At 32.0% G+C, this 21,795-nt stretch overlaps 1 protein-coding gene across 1 annotated transcript in view; it reads left to right on the top strand.

Moving 5' to 3' along the window:
- Positions 1–21,795, top strand: part of TUBGCP3 (tubulin gamma complex component 3) — a 148,258-nt gene that overhangs the window by 36,644 nt on the left and 89,819 nt on the right. The window contains exons 3-6 of the mRNA XM_074299558.1: positions 6,839–6,906; positions 13,541–13,618; positions 14,014–14,231; positions 21,475–21,644. Of these exons, the coding sequence (XP_074155659.1) occupies positions 6,839–6,906; positions 13,541–13,618; positions 14,014–14,231; positions 21,475–21,644 (534 nt within the window). The remainder of the gene's footprint in view (positions 1–6,838; positions 6,907–13,540; positions 13,619–14,013; positions 14,232–21,474; positions 21,645–21,795) is intronic.

Genomic DNA, 21,795 nt, shown 5'->3' with positions numbered 1-21,795 from the left:
CTCACAGCAGTGGGATCCCCTAGTCTGTCCTAAGGCTTTGCGAAATAATTTGCAAACTCGAATGAAAACAGATGAGAGGTAATGGCAAGAATGGGTTTATTATACTGAGAAAAAAATATCTTCAACAATGGGCAAAATCCTGGGACTTTTTCAAAGGTCTAGGCACATAGCATTTTATTAAATTGGGTCTTCTTGGCCCAGAGCTGGGGTGTGACTATGCTCCAGTCTGAGATTTCCAGTTGAATAAGAGATTATTATTTGGGAGTTTTCCCCATGAACTGGTCCTTGAGACTCAGGACCACCCCAAAGATTAAAGGGGACATAGTTTACATCAGGGCCTTTCCAGCCTTCCCCCCACCCTTTCTCGCCCGCCCAATCTTGGAATTTGATGTACTTTTTGTTTGTTTCATGAGATGAACTCTGAATTTTCTTAACTGATACTTTGTTGTTTGTATTCAGAAGTTTTCTTAGCTGTTTATTGAATTTTTAAATTTCATTTTGATGATCGTTTTTAAAAAAATATTATTAGTAATGTTTTCCTGGAGACTAATAATCCTTAAATCAACTTTGCTCATTTTGTCTTTTGCTACTATCTTATTTTTCATTTCTATTTTCCTCAAGTTCATTATTTTCATATTCCAATTTTTATTTAAAACGTTCTTGTGGATTCAGTTTTTAAAAATCTGATAACACACAGAAATATTTAAAGTTTTATTGTTTTTACAATGAAAAATACTTATAGATTACCCTCATTCCACAAGAAATCAGTCTCTTGTAACAATGTAAAAACAAGTTAACAAAACTACTATTGTAGTGACTGTATCTGAAAGTTCATGCAAGTTTTCATCCCTAAAGCACTCATCACTAACCTTTTTATTTTTTGAAATGTTTTATATTAAAAGGAATCTTTTTTATCTCATATATTTCTTCTAACATGTATTATCAAGCTTAATGGATACATTAACACATATATGTATATAAATGCCTATTGTGTACCCTGAATTAGCAGGTAGATAGTATGTTTTATTCTTTAATCTTTGGAATTCATGGTTCCTGTATTGACCATAGTTCTTACAGCTTTTCAAATTTTTGTCTTTATAGGTTTTTTTTTATATATATATAAACTGTTCTTTCGATTTTTGCTCATTTCATTCTTCAGTTTATAAAAGTCTTCAAAACTTCGTTTTTGCAATATTGATGTTATAGTAGAAATTATTTTTCTGATTCTATTTGTTTCGCTGCATCAGTTCAAATAAGTTTTTCCTTGTGTCTTTGAAATGATCATTTTCCTCATTTCTTAGAGTACAGTAGTATGCAAATATCCACATACCACAACTTTAGTCATTCCTCAATTAATATTTTAAAATTCTGCCTTGAGAGCTTTAAATTGTGACTTATAATCATTTCTAATTTTTTTTTTTTATTTTTATGGACTTTATTTCTTTGTTAAATCATTCTGATGTTCTCTGAATTCTTTAAGGATTTATCACCTTTCTTATTTTAGGATCTTCTCTTCATTTATGGGTTTATATTTTTGCTTTTTATTGAAGATATTTTTTTCTTGAATCTTTGATATTTTCACCTTTATTTAGGGTGGGGAGAGAGGAAGAGTAGTAGTACAGTATTCTCTTGCTCATTTACTGGTGGGTACATCTTCAAGGTTTGAGCTCCAAGATTGCTTCTACTTTTTTGTCTTGGGGACTTCTGGGGTTGTTGGCCTGAGTTCTTGTCTTCAGTAATCTCTGTGGATGCTAGTTCACCAGTAGTCAGTCTTCTCCCAGACTTGATGTTTGATGAATAGCCTATTTATGTGTGAGTTGTCACTCCAGTTTGACCCAAAATATTACTGAACAGATGCATTTTTATGTAAACAAAATCTATATCTATTTGAACCAGTGTTGCATCCTTCCTGAGGATCCTTTCTATATTATTGTTCAGTAAATTTTTTAGTTATATATTGCTTGTCTATTAGCATCTTTTTTTACTTCATTGCTATATGTGAACCAGTAGATTAGCCTGAGTCACTTCTGGTCCATAACATCTCTGGAGCCAGGAGTCTAATGTGGGAAGCTGAGAGAGCCCTTTAAAGATAACTATTTTATGTTGTCAATTTATAAGAATTTTACCTTTATTGAGCTGCTTTTTTTTTTTTTTTTAATCCTATGGGTTCAAGTATAATTTGCAATATAGTTGGTGTATGTTTGCTTTTTTTTTGGAGGGAAGATTAAGAATTTAATTCTAAAGAATTAAAATATTAAATTAATCCACCTAGAGGTTCTAAGTGCTAAGTCACTACTTAACATTTCTCTAGTTCACATCTTTGGTTCCAGCCTTTAAGGGGATTTTACCCTTTTGAACTTCTGAGGAGGAGTTTACATATGAAGAGGAGTTTACACAACCTTTAAAAGGAGCAAGTTCATTGGTTGAAGTAATTTTCCCACAAGCCCTTGAGTTCTCACACGCCCATTCTCTGGGAGGATAAAAGAAGACAACATTGAGCAAAGAGTGAGTCTAGTCTGGTCCAGAGTTGGAACATGGCCTGGAGGAGCAGTCTGGATTGGGGAAGGACAAGAGTTGGAGGAGATTTAGAGCTCCTAAGAAACCTGCTCACAGAGAAAAAATTATACAGAAAAGAGATCTCCTCCCAGAGAACGACTATAATTGAGAGATGACAGGACTTTACATTTTATAGCTTTTTTATTTACAAGATATATGCATTTGGCACCCAACGTGGGGCTTGAACCCATGGCCCTGAGATTGAGTCTCATGCTCTACCTGACTGAGCTAGTCGGTACTTAACTCCATCAATAACCTTAATAGCCATTTTGGGGGACTTTTTTTTTTTTTCTGTCATTATCCTTCATGTCCTCTCTGTCTTCTTGAATTATTATTATTCCTCCACCAATAATCTTAATAGCCATTTTTTGGGACTTTTTTTTTTTTTTGTCATTATCCTTCATGTCCTCTTTTCTTCTTCTTTGACTTTTACTGACATTGCTCTCTTGAACTTGGTTTTGGAATTTATCTGCTCCTTTCAGATTATCTGTATCCTGCTCCTTAATTATTGTTTTCTTTCTTCACATTCTATCTTTTGGTAACCTAATCAGGTGTCACAGTGGAGAGCATGCTAGAGCTAGAATCAGGAACATCTGAATTCAAATCCTACCTCAGACATTTACTGATTGTGACCTTGGGGAAGTAATTTAATCTCTGCCTCAGTTTCCTCACCTATCCAAGGGAATCATAATAACACTCATTTCCCTGGATTGTTATGAGGCTCAATCAACTGATATAATATTTGTAAAGCACTTGGCATGGTGCTAAGATATTGCTGAATAAATTCTGGTTCCCTCTCCCACATCCAATCCACTCTTATGGGCTCAATAAACATCTGTATGTAAATTAGTCATTTTCCTGAGCTCTAGTCCTTTATTACCAATTATCTATGGAATATTTCAAAATGATTTTACTATATGCATTCTCAAATCCACTATGCTCAAAACAACTACTGCTTTTTTCAAATTTTTCTATTTCTGTTGAAGGTATCACCATTCTTACAGATTTTTCATCCTTATATTAGCTTAAGTTCTTCATTCTCCATCACCTCATACACTTAACCTTGCTATTTATACTTCTACAATTATTTTTTGTGTTTTTACCATTCTCTCTCCTCACATGGCTACTACTCTTATAAAGATTCTCATCACTTCTTCTTTGGAGTATTTTTTTTTTGTTGTTGTTGTTAAATCAATAGTTTTTCCAAATATGTGTAAGGATAGTTTTCAGCATTTGTTTTTGTAAAACTTTGTGTTTTAAATTTTTCTCCCTCTCTCCCTTATCTCTTCCCTTCACCAAGACAGCAAACAATCTGATAGAGGTTAAATATGTGCAGCCCTTTTAAACATATTTCCATATTTGACTGGACTATTATTTTAATAGCTTCTCAATTTTCCTCCTCTAATTCATGTACAATTCTGCTAAATTGATATTTCTAAAGTACAGGTTTAACTGTATCATTTCACCTTTTAAGAAGCATCAGAGACTCCTGTTGTCTTGAGTATAAAACAGTCTTTGACATTTTACATCCCTCACAACTTAGCAGCATTCTATCTTTCCTGCCTCATTATAGATTATTCCTTTTCATACCTTCTGCACTTCAAACTGGCCTTCTGAATGTTCCTCACATGTAATACTCTTTCTTTGTGTTTGTTTGTTATGCCTATAATGAGTTTCTTTCCTAATTAAAAAAAAAAAAATTGAAATCCTTATATGAGGAGAAACTAGGGCTAATGGATTATATTAGAACTAAACATGTTTCCTTTCACAAAATTTTTATCTCTAGAACATTTTCTCTCTAGAACATCTCTAAGTTGTATTAGCCTTTTCATAACACATTTCATTTTGTTGTATATTTCATCTGCTTATTCTAGGATGTGTGTTTTCAGAATATTGACTTGCAATTTAAAATGGATAGATGCTGTGGAACAGCTTTATTTAAATAAATTATTTAGTTTCATTAGGAGTGCTTTTTTTTTTAAAGTGGTGAATTAGTTGGTCAAAGAAAAAATTTTCATTTTTCTATTCTTGGAAACACCATTTGAGTTTGTTCACTTTATTTTCTTTTTTTTACTTCATCTGGTATTATTCCTTTGACAGTATTGGAATAATGAGTAATTTTTTTTTTTTTTTAGAAGCTTTGTCTTTAAGACCAGAGATTCATGTCCTTTTTAAATATTTTGAAAATCCTTTTATTATCACTTTCTGTTTCCTTACAGACGTAAAATATAAATTAAACATATATAATATCATTTTAAAGAGGCCAACAACCAAATTTGGAATGCTGAATTCATATTTAAGTATACTGTACTACTATAAAATACTTAAAAATTACATAGCAGAATATCATTTATTTATTTATTTATTTATTTACCTATTTACCTATTTATTTATTTATTTATTTATTTATTTATTTATTTATTGCTGAGGCAATTGGGGTTAAGTGACTTGCCCAGGGTCACACAGCTAGGAGACCAGATTTGAACTCAGGTCATCCTGATTACAGGGCTCGTACTGTATCTACTGTGTCACCTAGCTGCCCCTAAAAGTAGGATCTTTTTTTGGAAAACTTTCATCCTAATATTTGTCATTTTTTATTTTTACCTACTTGTGTTTCCCTCTAATTTTTCACTTGTATTATCCTTACACAACTCTTATTACATCTTTGGATCTGTGTCAGTTTCAGTAAAGCAACCAATACTTTAGTTTTGAGAATGACTACTGAACATTGTCCAGGGATTGTAGACAGTTTTTAATAGTAGGACAAAGGGGTTAAAAATACATTTTTGGTAAGCTTTTGCCATCTCTTATACAAAGCCCTTCTAGACAGTACTTTTTTCATCAGATTATTTTGGTATTTGTTGCATTTTCCCAGATGAGACCATGGACTGTTTTTTTTTTTTTTGTTGTTGTTGTTGTTGTTGTTTTTGGTGTGTGTGTGGATTTATCTTTGTATTTCTTGTGCCTCTCACATATATTGCTCTTCCTGTTTATAGGCTAAGTCCCAAAGCCAATATTGAAGGGAGCAATCTCTGTAAAAAAAAGACCCTTGTTGTCATCACCATCTGTTTTCGGTGGTCATTAAGTTCCAAAGTTTGGAAATGGCAATTTCTTACCCCTTGCCTCCTTCCCAATCAGGCTCTAGTTCATCCCTTAAAATCATTATCCTGAGAAGCAGTTGCCATGGAGATGTAGCCCTTCAAAGTTTTCCTTTGTAATAGATACAGATGCTGAACATTTGATTAAAAAAAAATTCTCACCACTAAATTAGTGGATCAACTTTAGAAATTTATATGATTTTATCAGTAGAAATGGTATTAAAGAAAAAGCACTGTCATCTGCTTTGTAGCTATACCCTAAGAACCATAGGACCTTGCTATTTGTCTTACTCTTGAAACCTGAATATGTTCTCTGCCATTAGAATCTGAGTTCCTTGAGAGCAGGGACTGCCTTACTTTTCTGTTTCTATCCAGGGCTGTATTGAATAAGTATTTCTTGCAACTTTGGTGAAAACTAGAAAATGTAATAAAAATCCCCTATTAAATCTATATTATACTTTTTACCAGAGGTAATTATCTGATGAGAGAGGATTAATTATTTCAGAGTGGCACACACTTAATATTGTGTGAATGGGTTTTTTGTTTTTTGTTTTTTTTCTTTTTAAATTTTGTTTTGCCTTAGTCTGAATCGATAATTTGAATTGAGTTTATGCTAGTCATAAACTCTGGAAATGAACTGTATATAATATAGTCTTCATCTAGGCTGTCTTTTAGTTTTGAATGTCTTATATAAGAGGATTCATTCTCGGTCCTATCTTCGGTTTTAGTCTCTGTGGGATAATAATGATTCTATTAATTTCTAGTCTGTCATGATCCTTTTACGTGGCTCTAATCTTTTTTTCTAGAAGAATTTAAAATTGTCCTAGATCACTCCTGCATTTGGAATGATTTTGAATCTACCTTAAAACATTCTTGAGGTTTTTCTGGGACATGTTTAAATAGGGTTATGAGAGGTTTGTACAAGTCATAACTTTTTGTCATATATTTATTTGAAGAAATATATATTTTTCTGCTTCTTGTTAGATGAAAAGAAAAACCTAGTTACAGATTATATGTGGGGATCATGTAATACAATGAGATACCCAGAAGTAAAAATAAATACTCAATAGCCAAAATGATAGTTTTTAATTAATAATAGTTGATAGTTAAATATTGTTATAAAAGTAAATTGTCATATATATGAATGCTTCATTTTTTCCTTTAATTTTTTCTAACTTTTTTAGTTGTTCGACAAAGAAGGGAAGCAGATGCTGCATTATTTTCAGAACTCCACAGAAAACTCCATTCACAGGTATTAAATGAAATATATGAAAATTATTTCACTGATAATAAGGTTGCTAGTGGTACAAGAACAGTTTTTGTGGTATCATATTAGCCACATCTGCATTGGGTAATGGCTTTTAATTTTAGATTGTGGTTTATTAAGAGCCTGGAGCTGGCCCGATGAGAATGCAGTGTGGTCTTCCATCATCTTGAGTGGGGAGTTTTACTGTATTAAAACAGTGTATGTACTTTACTTCAGTCTAACACTAAATTGCTTTTGGGATAAAAGGAAAGCCACTAGCTTGGATAGAAAATATGTAATCAATCAGCAGTATTTACACATTTGGTTTGTGTACAATTGCTGAAAGTCATTATAGGAAGGAAGGAGATAGTCAAAAAGCTTGACTTATTTTTTCAATAACAATAAAAACTGTCTAACTGTATTTTATTTTTAGGATAATGGACTAAAACATATTGATATATTGATTTAGAGTTTAAAAAGTCTTTTGGTTTTGAGCTTTTATGAAACAAATTGCTTGTGCTTGAAGGTGAAAGGTTTTCCTAAAAAAGTCTGCCAGTCTATGGAGCCAAATAAAATTTGAATCATCAAATAGGCTCATTTTGATGTCAAAATTGGCATCATTTTGCATTTATTTTCTAAAATCTCAAAATTATTACTTTTTTTTTCTCTCATTTTAGATGATCATTAGTATGGGATTATAATGCAAGATACTTTTTTTCTTCCATTAACTCCAGATTTTCCTTTCTTCCAACTTTTTTCATATCCTTCAGATAACTTTTTTATTTTTATTTTTGGTGAGGCAATTGGGGTTAAGTGACTTGCCCAGGGTTACATAGTTAGAAGGTGTTAAGTGTCTGAGGCCATATTTGAACTCAGTTCCTCTTACCTTAAGGTCTGGTGCTCTATCCACTGCACCATTTAGCTTCTCCCAGATTACTTGTTAAAACTTTTCTCAGTTCTTTTCAGATATTCTTGTATAAGTGATTGTGACTTGAAAGTTATGGTTGTTAGACAAAATTATCTAATTTGCTTTCAGAGACTTTTCATCTTTAAGATTTGGCTTAAGTGGACTAGCTGTTCATTCTATTTAACTGATGATTCAATTGAACTCCAAAGCTAATGGGCCAGCTATCCATTCTGCCTCACTGCCACAGCACTTTATTATATCTGTGTTAAATTAAACAGCACTTGAAAGGCATTCTTTCCATATTTCTTAATTAAAACAACAACAACAACAACAAATCAATAATAACAAACAAACAAAACAACAACAACATAATCAGAGATACAAAAGAGTAACAATAGCCTGCTATACTGGTAACAAGACTTCTGGCTATGTCTCATTTGAACAAAAAACATATTTTATGTTTAATTAATCTAGTTTAAAAAAATCATTGAGTACTTGTGTAAAGCATTACACATAGACATTTGGTATACAAAAAATCCAAAAGAAAACACAGTGAGAACAGTTCTTGCCACCAAAAAGTTTATATTCTACTAGAAAGAGTCTTAGAATCTAATAGACCTCTTAGTCTGTTTTTATTTTCTTTCCCCATACTTTTTATATGGTGAGTTTTGTATTCTATTTCAAAGGATTGTCTCATCTGCTCTTTTTGCTTCTTTCCCCACTTTTAAAATTTATAACTAGTTCTTAAAAAGAGAGTAGCAAGGATTCAGTTTCAGGAATTATAATATACCTTAACATGAAGTTCTGAAGATAAAGTATACTTTTGAGGGGAGAGGGGAAACTGTCAACTTAGCCTGTGTTTGATAAACATATCAGAATTATATAGAAAATTTGCTATTTGTGCTCTAAAAGTTAAAATTTTTAAGTCTTGTGCAGTTTAGAATAAAAACATTATTCTGAGAACTAGGTTTCACTAGATTGCTTAAAGTTTTTAAATGGGAGTATCTTTGATTCCCATAAAAAATTAAGAACCCTTCTTTTTTATCTCCTTTCTCTTTTCTCTCCTTTTGTCAACTGGTGTTAAGTATATGATTGGTGGGATTCTATTATTTGCTAATCTTGGTGGGAAATATCTTACAAAATAAGTAAAAATACAATAAAGCATAGGTAATATTAACATAGGGTTTTCTAAGTTAGTTTGTAATCCACTTGGATTCTTATATACTGTTTAGTGGCTCCTGTTTCTATTTTAGTTTGATACCAAACTGCTCTAAAGGTTCAAAAATATTTTATTTTTTCTCTACCTACCCAAGTAGAAATTACTCTGATCTCAGCTAAGCATTTTTTTAAGAAGACAGTTTAATGAGTACTTGCTCTGAACTTGAATGAAATCAAGAGACTGAAGACCTGCAGTCTGACACTATTTTTTGCCAATAACTAACTATATTGCTTTGGATAAATTATTTAACTTCATTGGGTAATGAATTTCATCCATAAAACTGGGGAGAGATTGGTTGAAGTAGGTGATCTCTACACAGTTCTTTCGGTCTCATAAATTAAATCATTAAGTGACTGAAGGTTGAAAGGATCAAAAGCCAGTTAAACTCTATATAGGTATTTGAATTTTCAAAAGAAGATGCTTATTAAACCAATTAAACACATCTCTAGTAAATTTCTATTCATCTTAATATTAGGAATCATGTGCTTTAGCCTGAAATAGGTTGTTAAATTAATGCAATATGGTTGAAGCTCTTTTTACACAGAGCTCCATTAGGAAGGCAGGCTGGTTAGCTCTGCCTAGAAGTCTTAAAGTGCTTGACTGAAGGTGTTTGCTTCTCACAGCTTTTCTTTTTTATTCTGAACCCCCAAATTTTCCCCAAACTCTTAAGTTAAAAACCAAGCAAAACCTCTAAACTAGTAGGAATAAGGGTTTTATCTGTTTACCACAAGCAGGACATAACTATATGATTTGGTAATTAAGGTATATGGAATTTAAGTATTTATAAGTTCATACCACTTGTATAAATGTAATGATGACCCAATATTGATTTTCTTTGAGTTTTATATCCATCCTGGATAGGTAGTGGCTAAGTTTTGTTTGAATTTAACTCATCTTTGAAATCATTATATAAATTTATTTTCATATATATGTATATATATATGTATATATGTATGTATGTAAGTAATATTATATAAATCATGATACTGTAGCTTTCTAAGAGCCAGGAATTTGGTCAGAAAGTCATATCAGACATTTACTTAAGTATATCCATGTAATTCAACAGAAAATTTTATAGCTAATGATTGTCTGGAATGTGGTGAAACTGATGATAGATTACTTCTGTTGATTAAATTCTGCAATTTTGTTAGGATTTAAGATTGTAATATGATGAGTACATTATTTGCTGAAATAATACAGTTACCACATATTAAACATACAGAAATTTTATTTTTTTTGTTTTTCTAAACTATTGATCTCTAATCATCTGATTAACTTGAAAATTAAATCTTCAGATCAGATTTTAGTTTTCTTCTCATTCTAATATCCCATTTCAAATTTCTTATCAACTTTTTTGTACCGGGCTCTTATGAAGGATAGTAGTGTGTCATCACTCTTTTATTTAATGTAGATGCTACAGGCCTTGTGCCTGATTGTTACCATATTGTATTGGACTAGATAATGAATGCTGGGATGTGGGGTGGTTTTTAAGTTTGGGTTACTATTATTAAGAGTATTATGGAAAGAAGAATAATGTATTTATATCATTTATGTACCATTCTTGTCCCAATGTTGCAGTACCACCTAGAGGATCTTTAAGCTAGGAATCCCAGATCTTAACTGTTTTTCTAAGTTTTCAGGGCAGCTGGATTTGAAGCTCTTTAAATATAGATAGCTTCACATATGATTCACATATTTCTATCAAATGTGATTTACTTTTTTTTAAACATAATTTTTCCTGGCTACATAGATGGTACAGATTTTTAGTTATAATCTCAGAGTTCTAGAATTGGAAAGGAGTTTATTTACTATTCCATTATAAATTTAGATGATTTTAACATGGAAAATTTTAAAGATACTTTTGGTAAAAGAAAATAGACTGATTAAAATTCTAAATATTAACATACTGCTTCATATTTATTCAAACCTAATGTATAACTCTGCATATTGTGCAGATTAAAATAAACACAAGAAGCAGCTCTGATTTTACTTCGTTAATTTGATGAGAGGGCATATCACAGTTAAATATTTGTAAATAATGTTATTATATATCTATATATGTGTGTGTATAACAGTAGTTGCCATAAACAAAATTATTGTGTTCATTAAGGGGACTCATTCAAAGAATGCTAGTGAAGATTTTTAAAAATGAAATGCCACCTTCTGATTTATGATTTGTGAAAATATGCAATTTGATACCTTAAAATTTCCTTTAATAAGTCAGTCAGCATTTATTAAGTATTTACTACGTTCCTGTTGCTGTGCTAGGCACTGGTAATATGAAAGCAAAATTAAAACAATTCCTGCTCTTAAGAAGGCATACATTCTTGTGTACAAATATGTGCAAAATAGACATAGATTAATTTAGATTAATTTTTTGATAGAGGGATGAAGAATGTAGGGCTTAGGAAAGGCCTAAATAACAACACAGAGAGAGAATGCTATGTTGTAGTCCACACTCAGTTCCCACCGTCCTCTCTCTGGATGTAGATGTCTCTCTTCATCATAAGACCATTGGAACTGGTCTGAATCATCTCATTGTTGAAGAGAGCCATGTCTATCAGAATTGATCGTCATAAAGTCTTGTTGCCGTGAAAGAAAAGTAGGTAACATTGAAAGAAACTAGAAATTTAAATGGTAGAGGCAAATGAGTGGAATCCAAGTATGGAAACTAGCTTGTACAAAAACTTAAGAGGTATATTATGATAAAACTTTGTATGTAAATTAAATATTTTACAGGTTATACCATGTATTAAATATATGAAGAAATTATACTTTCTAAGGGGAAATCTTTGGTAAACATTTTTATAAATTGAGGAATTCTTCCGTAATGATATCTTTTTTTGTAAATTTTTATTCTTGTTTGCTATTTGAAGCAGCTAATGGTACAGCACAGTGATTGTGGGGCCTGGAGTTAGCAAGATCCAGGTTCAGATACTTATTAGCTTTGTGACTTTGTGTAAATCCATTTAACTACTGTTTTCTTTAGTTTCCTCTACTATCAAATGGGGTTAATGATTGTACCTGCTTGTAGGGTTGTTGTGACAATTAAATGAAGTATTTATAAAAGTGTTTATCACTTTTATCAAAGTTTATCAAAGTGTGTGGCTATATAGTAGATGCCATAGAAAAATGCTTTTTTCTTTTCTTTCCCCTTCCCTTTTTATGGATCCATATGATAAAGGCCCCTTTTACTATAGTAGAATTTGTTTGAATTTCTCATAATAAAGAAAACATATAAATCTAAACAAAAAAAAAATTGACTGGTTACCATTGTGCTTGTTAAATCAATTTAATATTTTAGTTTGTTTTATGTTGTTCCTTCCTAGTGGTAATCTCTTGGGCAAATTTTTTTTTTTTAAGTATTATAAATCCTTTTACTTGAGATTTAATTTATATTATATAGGATTATAGGATTAAAGATTTATAGCTGGAAGATAGAGATAAACTGGTCCAATCTTCTTATTTGATATGTGGAGAAACTTAGAACCAGAAGGTAAAATGCCTTGTTAAAGGTCACTCAAATAGTAGAGAAGGGGAAAGAGGAAGAAAATAAACTTTATATTTATAGTGCCTACATATGCCAGTCTCTGTGGTAAGTCCTATACAGGTATTGTTTTCTTATTAATTTAGTAGTAAGAGGCATTGTCTTCTGCAATTAATCTCAAATAAGAAAAAGGAAGGAAGGGGGCAATTTGGAGAAAGAGAGTTAGCAATAGTGATGCCATTAAAACATTAAAAAAAAATGCACAGAAGAGTACAAAAGGAAGTTTAGAAAGAAGTATAGACAACGTACAGGACAGTTTTGAAAGTAATGGATAGAATCAGGTTCATGGTTTCATATAGAATCCTCTTTAACCTACTGTATGAATGAAAATGCCCCCTTTTTTGAGTGTTTTACTATGAAAAAATAAAATTTAGATAAAAAAGAAAGCATTGTCTTGGATTTGAACCAAAATTCTCTGGAGTCAAATTTAGTACTCTCTTTTATTATGTAATGTTTTTATTATTTTTTCACAACTAAAATTGAGGTTTTTAGACTCATTCTCATTTTACAAGATATACCATAGTATAGGAACAGTGTTTCTAACATTAAAATTTTTTAATTGTTAATTTATATACTATAAGAAGTTGGAAAGGGGAAAAATTGGTGTTCAGATATTAGAAATTTTTTTTTTTTTTAAGAGTTATCATCTATAGGAAGAAACTGTTCTTTTTCAAGGGTATGGTGATGTGATAAATTATTTTTACTACAGAGCTTTGAGGAAAAAATGTTATAAGGGTAATATATGTTACTGATCTAAAAGACATCTCTAGATGTTCCTATCCCCAAAACACTTAATTCCTACCAGAACTTGAAATATCTGAGTATCTTTATGATATTTTATTATGTGTTTGAGGGTAATAGTTGTTTTTGAAAGTAATAGTTTGGAGTAAAGGAAAATAGAATGAGGAGATTTAATAAACAATATTTTTTTTAAAAGTTATTTGTCTTAATTATTTCTCTTCAACAGGGAGTTTTAAAAAATAAATGGTCAATACTCTATCTCCTGCTTAGTCTCAGTGAAGATCCACGGAAGCAACCAAATAAGGTAAATATTTTTATTTTAGTTCAGCTTCTCTTTGTCTTTTAAAAGAGCCAGATACAAGAATTTCATATTTTGTAGCATGCAGATTTCATAGACCATACTGAAAAAAGATTTTGTATTTTGAGGTTTTTGGTTGCTTGAATTTTGGTTTAATAAGTATTTCCAACATCCAACTATTTGACATAGTCATTCACAGAATTTAAACATCTTATTAAAAATTTACGTATTTTTGTATAGTTTACCTGAACTTGAATTAGCAGCTCATTTACATTATTAGCAAGCTAAACATTCCAGTATACAAACAGAAAGGAATCTGATTTTTGTCAGCAGCTATTTTAAAACAAAAGCTAATTACATATTATTATGTCCTTAATTAAAATTTTGCTTTTTGTTTTAAGGTTTCTAGTTATGCCACACTGTTTGCTCAAGCATTACCAAGAGATGCCCATTCAACTCCTTACTATTATGCTAGACCTCAGAGCCTCCCACTGAATTACCAAGATCGGAATACCCAGTCGGCACAAAGTTCTGGCAGTATGGGAAGCAGTGGAATCAGCAGCATAAGCATGTATGCCTTGAATGGTCCAACACCAACACCACAATCTCTCCTTCCAGGGTAAATCTAAACTTAAACTCTGATAGTGAACTTACAGATCTTTTATTAAGGCAACTTGTCTTTGTGAGTCCTCTTATGTTAAACTACTTTTAGATTACTAATTTTATTAAGTATAAATGTGTACCATGTTAAGTTTTCAGAGTATTGATTTATATCCTAACAAAAATTCCTATCATTCAAGGATCCAATTTAAAAACAAATTTTACTAAATAATTCTAGTTACAATGCAGTAAATTACAAAGAAAATAAAAACAAAAATATGAATAACATTGGAGAAAGGAAATGATTTTTTTTTTCAAGTATTCTTTTACTGGCCTCTATTTTTTTTTATTTTAACTTCCTCAGTATTCTTTGAAGATTTTTATGGTTCTGAAGGGACATTTCTTTCTAATGCAATTAGAAAGTTAGTATTGTAGGGACATATGATAGTGGATTAGACACAGCTCAACTGAACTTTCTCAATGTTTCCTTCCAAACAATTTTAAAATAATGCTTTTATATCAAAATTTGGAGCCATAGAACTAATAAAAGGTCAGACTAATACATATTTTCTCGTCTGGGAAAATGTAAGTGGTCAGCAGGAGAAGTTCTTTGGAAAGCTGTGCAGAATCCACAAACACAGCACAGGATAAGAGGATGGAACTAGCTGATCAAAAAGAGATTACAGGGGACTCTGCCTGGCACTGGGCTGGCAATTATTGGCAACTCTGTTGTTTCTCCACAATTCTGGATGAATTATGCTGGGGTCTAGTCACAAGAAAGCAAAAGTTCTACTGTCAGTTTCAGGGAATATAGAAATATTAATGGTTATGGCTTCAGGGGACTGGGAGCCCATCCTGGGTAAAGATCAGAATATAGACCACAAGAGCAGTGACCATACCTCTTCCAGGATCACACCATTTTGGAAATACCAAAAATTTGTACATTGCCAAAACTATCTCTGAAAATAGCATAAAAAAGCCTAAAGCTTGGCATAGTTCCACCCCCTCCTCCAGGTAAACAGAGAAAAATTGTAACATAAAGTTAAAAGTCAAGAAATAAGCTAGAAAAATGAATAACAGAGACAATTTGACTCCTCCCCCTTACCCCAAAACAGAAAACACACCTATTACAGTGTCAGGGAAGACCAAGAAAAACTCAGACAAAACGTTAAAGAAAAATATTAATCGGACCCAAGCTACAGACAAAGCCTCAAAGAAAAACATTAATTGGACCCGAGCCCACCAAAAATGCCTGGGAGTATTAATGAAAGAGATAAGAAGGATACAGAAAAAATTGGGAAAAGAAATGATAATGATGCAAAAAAAAAAAAAATCATGAAAATAGAATTAACTGCTTGGTAAAATAGACACAAAATAACTTTAAAAACAAGAATTATCCCCAATGGTAAAAGACATATAACATCACTAAAGAAAAGAGCTCCTTAAAAAAGTGAAATAGTCCAAATGGAAAAAGAAGTACAAAATTTTACTTGAAGAAAAAAATTTTTTTCTTACTTTTTTGAACATACATTTTGTATGACTATATATATGTTATATGTATATATGCATACACATATATATAAAATGTAAGGAAGATAATTTGGAATTGAAAATAAAAATAAAATTAAAAAAAAATTCTTCTTCTGATTTGTTTAACTTCCTTTAATATTTTGTTTCTCAGATTCTTTGGCCCACAAGTATTTTATTATAGAATTTTTATCTTCAAGGATTTCCAAGATTATCTCCTTTCTTACATCACAGTCCTTCTTTTGTATGGACTAGGGATGTGGCTTTAATCTTTGTGTGTACACAAGATTTATAGATAAGAAACAATTACATGGTATTACAGAGGTTTGCTGAGGATAATTTTATTTTAAGCACTTTTTGAAAATTTTATTTTAAGTTCTACTTTAATTTAAAATTAAGATGATGCTGTTTTTAAACTTTTAAGACTTTGGCATTACAGTATGCCTTTCAAAGGTACAAAGAATGGCCCAATTTGGATAATAGCAGTTTGTAAAAAGACATCATAACTTCCGCTATTTCTTTTTAAGTACTTGTTTTTAAGTTCTGTTTTTCTCTGGTTTGATTAATATAGCCTAGATATCATGTTTCAAGAGATTATCAAGGAATATTGTCTTGATATCTTATATATAGAGTGGTAAAGTAGAAACTGAAAGAATCTAGTGATCAGTTCCCGAAAGAGATCCTTAAGAGAAAATCCTCAGGGATTTTATAGTTCTTTTCCAGAGCTCCCAGCTCAGAGAGACAGTATTTTAAATAGCCTAAAAGAAACCTTTCAGATACCATAGAGCCATAGTCAGAATCATACACAATTTAGCAGCTAACATGTAGGAGTAGAGGACTTGGAATATGATATTCTAAAAGAAAAAGGACTTTGTTAAAATTTCAACCAAAAATTTTATCTAGTAAAATTGAGTATAATCCTTCAGAGGAAAAGATGGATATTTAATGAAATTGAAGACTTTCAAGCATTATCGAAAAAAAAGGCCAGAGCTGAATAGAAAATTTCACATTCAAACAGAAGATTCAAGAGAAGTATAACAGTGTAAATATGAAAGAGTAATCATAAGAACCTCAATAAAATTTATATTCCTATATTGAAAGATGTGATTTTTAAGAACTTTATTATTATTAGACTAGCCAGAAGGTATCTATACATAGGCAGAGGATATGGATATGAGTTGATTATGATGGGTTGATTCCCTTCCTCCACTCCCCCCAAAAATTAGGTATGAGAAAGAGGGAGAAGGGGGAAAATAAGAGATTTACAATAATACAGTTTAGGGAAAATGGAGGTGAAGGGATGGTGGAGTTAGGTTCAAACCTAACTCTCATTGGAATTGGTTCTAAGAGGGAAGAATACAGGCAGCACACACACACAATCTATTGGACATAAGAATCTATCTTATCCAATAATGGAATAGTGGACAAGATGGCAGTGAGTAGTGGGGGTAGGTGGTAGGAAGAAGATGAACAGGAAAAGTTAGGGAGGAGGCTATATACCCAGTAATCATAACTGTAAATGTGACTAGTATGAGCTAACCTATAGTAACTGAAGAAACTGGCAAAATGGATTAGAAACCAGAATCCAACAATATATTGTGTGCAAAAAACATTTGAAGTAGATACACAGGGTTAAAATAAAGGACTAGAACAGAATGCTTTGGCTAAACTATAAGTATATTATTTTTGTAATACAGTTGTGTCGAGGTTTCCTGGTGAAGATATTGGAATGGTTTGCCGTTTCCTTCTGCTCATTTTACAGATGAGGAAACTGAGGCAAACAGGGTTGAGTGACTTGTTCAGGATTACTCTGAGTAATTACTCTGAGTAAGTATCTGAGGCCAGGTTGGAATTCAGATCCTCCTAATTCTGGGGCTGATAGTCTATTTATTGGTCCACCTAGCTGCCTAGGAAGAGCTTTGAATGCTGAATGGAGAGGCATATTAAGATATAATAAGTATATTAAGGTTCATTAAGATATATAGTTTGAGATGTACAAAAAGAGCATTTGGTTGTGTTAGAGGTTAGGAGAAAGGTTAGGATTGGATATTTAGATGTTGGTATCATCTTCATGGAAGAGAAAATCGAACCCTTGAGAGCTGATATAACCAAATGATATAATATAAAGAGAAAAGAGAAGAGTGTTTAGAAGAAAACCTAGAGAGTGAGAGAATCCAGGAAAGGGAAATGATCTAATTTATCAGAGGTTGCAGAGAGTTCAAGAAGAATAAGAAATAAGAACAGGATATTAGATTGACAATGAAACCATAGCTAGTAACTTTGGAGAGAGCAATTTCAGTGGAATAAGTAGTCAGAAGTTAGTCTACAGAAGATTAATAATTGAGTTAGAGGAGAAGTGGAGGTAGTTGGAGATGCCTTTGTCAAAGAGTTTAGCTGAGAAGGCTAAATGATGATAGCATATTAGTTAGTTTAATTGAATTAAGTTAAGGTTTTTCAGGGATAGGAGAGACAAGGACGTTTTTATAAGCTTAAGGGAAGAAATCAATATATGGGGAAAGATTGAAGAGTACTAAGAAAGTGGGGATGGTAGAGAAAGTAGGTAATCTGTTAGAGAAGATAGGATGAAATGGGATTGAAGGCACTTAGTTAGGGAAGTGTTTGCCCTGGCAAGGAGAAGGTACCCCTTCTTAGGATGAAGTGTAGGGGAAGATATCCGAATGATATAAGTGAAATATGGGGAGATAGTTCACACAACTTCTAAGAACTTTATCATTTTGGGGGCTGTTAGAATTTGTATAAACATGCACAGAGGGCATGGATGTGAATTGATTCTATGGGATGGGGCTCTCAGTAATAAATAGTGCTCTTAACAAATGACCTCTATTTTTTGGTGAAGCATGAGATGTGGTCTTTGGCTGAGTGGATAGGTTGGCATAAGAAAGCTTTAGGAGGGGGCAGCTAGGTGGCGCAGTGGATAGAGCACAGCACCAGCACTGAATTCAGGACAGGAGTTCAAATCTGGTCTCAGATACTTAACACTTCCTAGCTGTGTGACCCTGGGCAAGTCACTTAACCCCAGCCTTAAAAAAAAAAAAAAAAAAAAAAAAAAAGAAAGCTTTAGGAGGGATTAAAAGGTTTGGAATAGCTGCTCTGGTCACTGGGAGGATGGCATGATTAGGGGCATGGATGACTAATATTGCTTTGTTGGAGTTCAGGTAAGATTATGCAAAGTAAATCTATAACCTGTTTTTATGATTGTTTTTCAGTTTCAATTTAGCAGTATGTGAATTTGGAACAAAGGTCAAGGATAATAGGAGAAATCCAGGTTTTGAATTTTGTAAGAATAAGATTCAGCCTTTTACCTAAGTAAAAGTTACTCTGCATAGCTGAATAAAATCAGACAGGAAAAAAAATGAATTTTAATGGAATAGAGGATTTTCAAACATTCATGATGAAAACACCAAAACTGAATAAAGTATTTTGAAACAAATAGAAGTCCAGAGAAACTTAGAAATGTAAATTACATAATCATTTGGAAATAATTTTATGCTGATATAGTGCTACTGTTCAAACATAGAGATAAGAAGAAGTAAGTTTCTCTTCAGAGCCTTAAAGTCTTTAAAGAGTGTTGAGGGTTTTAAATAAGAAAAAAAGAGGTCCTAGGGTTAGGGTGGTTCTTTTCTGAGGGCAAATGGAAAATAAAAACCAAGAGAAGCATTTAAATATGCAAAAACCAACAAGTATATGAAGAAGTGATGAAGAATGAGTATAACCTGCTAATTTCCATAATTGGGATATTTGAGAAGAAGGGATAGGGAAAGCAGTCATTACATGAACCTCATAATTTTTTGAACTTGACATGTACATACTCACAATTGGTTGAGGAAAAAGTTAAAAGAGTAGATGCGAGGATGAAAATAGTTGAAAGAAAACCCCACTCACTCATCCTGAAGATATTAGAAAGGAAGGAAATAAAGCATAAAGCAAAGAACTATAATTTTTTAGTTAGGCATTACTTCTTTGATAATTAATAGCCAAAAAAAAATTTGGTCTATAAATTGAATGGAATTTTATTGCATTGTAAAAAAATGAAATAGTTAATTTCAGAGAATCTTGTGTTATAGAATTAAAAATCCAAAGCACAATGAACGAGCCAAAACCCAGAGAATAATTAAAGGAAGTTCAGTAGCATATTAAAAAATAAAATAAATTTCAAAGTTGTGACTGATCATGATCATGATGTATGATGAAACATGTTATCCACCTTTTGACAAAAAAGTGTTCGGTATGTAATACAGAAAGATAAAGTTCTCTTTGATGTGATCACTGTATGGATTCATTTTCTTTGGTTTTCCCTGTTTTTATGCAATAGTTTTCCTCCCTTGTTCTTAATTGGGAGAGGAAATAAAGATTAACAGTATTATCATCATGATCAAAAACATATATATATATATATATATATATATATATATATATATTTTTTTTTTTTTTTTGGATGTGAATAAAAACAAAAAAGTTGTAATGACAAATGAATGGTACAATAAACTACAAAAAACAAAATAAATTTGTGCAAAAGGTGACAAATGTTTGTCAGGTACACAATTTTCACATATAGATACAGAATAGATTTCTCTTTTTAAAAGTAAATAGCTGCTTATTCTTTGTGCATGAGATCATCTGGTAAGTGTAATATGTGCCTAAAAATGAGAATATTATTTCGGCAGTGATTTATTGTGCACTTAATGTGGACAAAGTGCTATGCTGTTGCTGAGGAAGATACTGAGATAATTAAGACATGTTCTCTCCTTTCATGGAACTTATGTTTAGAACTTTTAATACTGGTGGCTAGTTTGGTTTTAGACTGGGAATCTCATTAAAGCTAAGTCCCCTGCCTGTTCTTCAATTTGAGGAATGCCAAGGAAGTTTAATTCTAGGGCCTATTTTTTTTTTTAAATTAAAGCTTTTTATTTACAAAGCATATACATGGATACTTTTTCCAACATTGTCCCTTGCAAAACCATTCCAGATTCCCCACCTTCCCCCCCATCCCCTTCCTTAGCTGGAAGATAATCTAATACATGTTAAATATGTTGAAATACATGTTAGATCCAATATATGTATACATATTTATACAGTTATCTTGTTGCACAAGAAAAATCAGATCAAGAAGGAAGAAAAAGAAAAACTGAGAAAGAAAACAAAATGAAAGCAAATAACAAGAGAGAGAGAGAATGCTATGTTGTGGTCCACACTCTGTGGCTCTCTTCATCACAAGACTATTGGAACCGGTTTGAATCAACTCATTGTTGAAGAGAGCCATGTCCATCAGAATTGATCGTCATAAAGTCTTGTTGCCGTGTATAGTGATCTGCTGGTTCTGCTCATTTCACTTAGTATCAGTTCATGTAAGTCTTTCCAGGCTTCTCTGAAATCATCTTGCTGTCGTTTCTTAGAGAACAATGGTATTCCATAACATTCATATAGCATAATTTATTCAGCCATTCTCCAATTGATGGGCATCCACTCAGATTCTAGTTTCTTGCCACTACAAAGAGGGCTGCCACAAACATTTTTGCACATGTGAATCTCTAGGGTTATTTGGGAACAGCTGATTCTGGGCAGTCTTTGGATCCTAGATCAACTATTAATTTAGAAATTAAGTTTATTTTCTATATTAAGCTGAGATTTTTCAAAAGAATTTTTCTTCTACTTTTATCTTTTCAGTACATTTATTAGTTAGTTTAAATGTAAAATGTGTTTTCATTTTTTTGTAGACAATCTTATCAAACCACAGGAGTAGGAGATTGCTTTCGACAGCAGTTGGGGTCACGTCTTGCATGGACATTAACTGCAAATCAGCCTTTACAAACCACTACCTCAAAAGGCCTGCCAAATACTGTTTCTCGTAATATGACTAGATTAAGAAGAGATGCAGATACAAGTGGTGAGTAAGGATGCATTGCTACAATTTTTCTAAACCTGCAATGAATTGCTAAATCATGCTGGTACAAATCACTATTAAATTATAAATGTGGTGACATTAAAAGTGGAAAATGGATGAAATGTACATTTCTCAGAAACTAGTTCTTAGAGTA

The sequence above is a fragment of the Sminthopsis crassicaudata genome, chromosome 3 (genome assembly GCF_048593235.1).
Source record: "Sminthopsis crassicaudata isolate SCR6 chromosome 3, ASM4859323v1, whole genome shotgun sequence".
NCBI classification, from domain to species: domain Eukaryota; kingdom Metazoa; phylum Chordata; class Mammalia; order Dasyuromorphia; family Dasyuridae; genus Sminthopsis; species Sminthopsis crassicaudata.
Note: the sequence above shows the minus strand (reverse complement) of the source record. Positions and strands in the feature narration are given on the sequence as shown.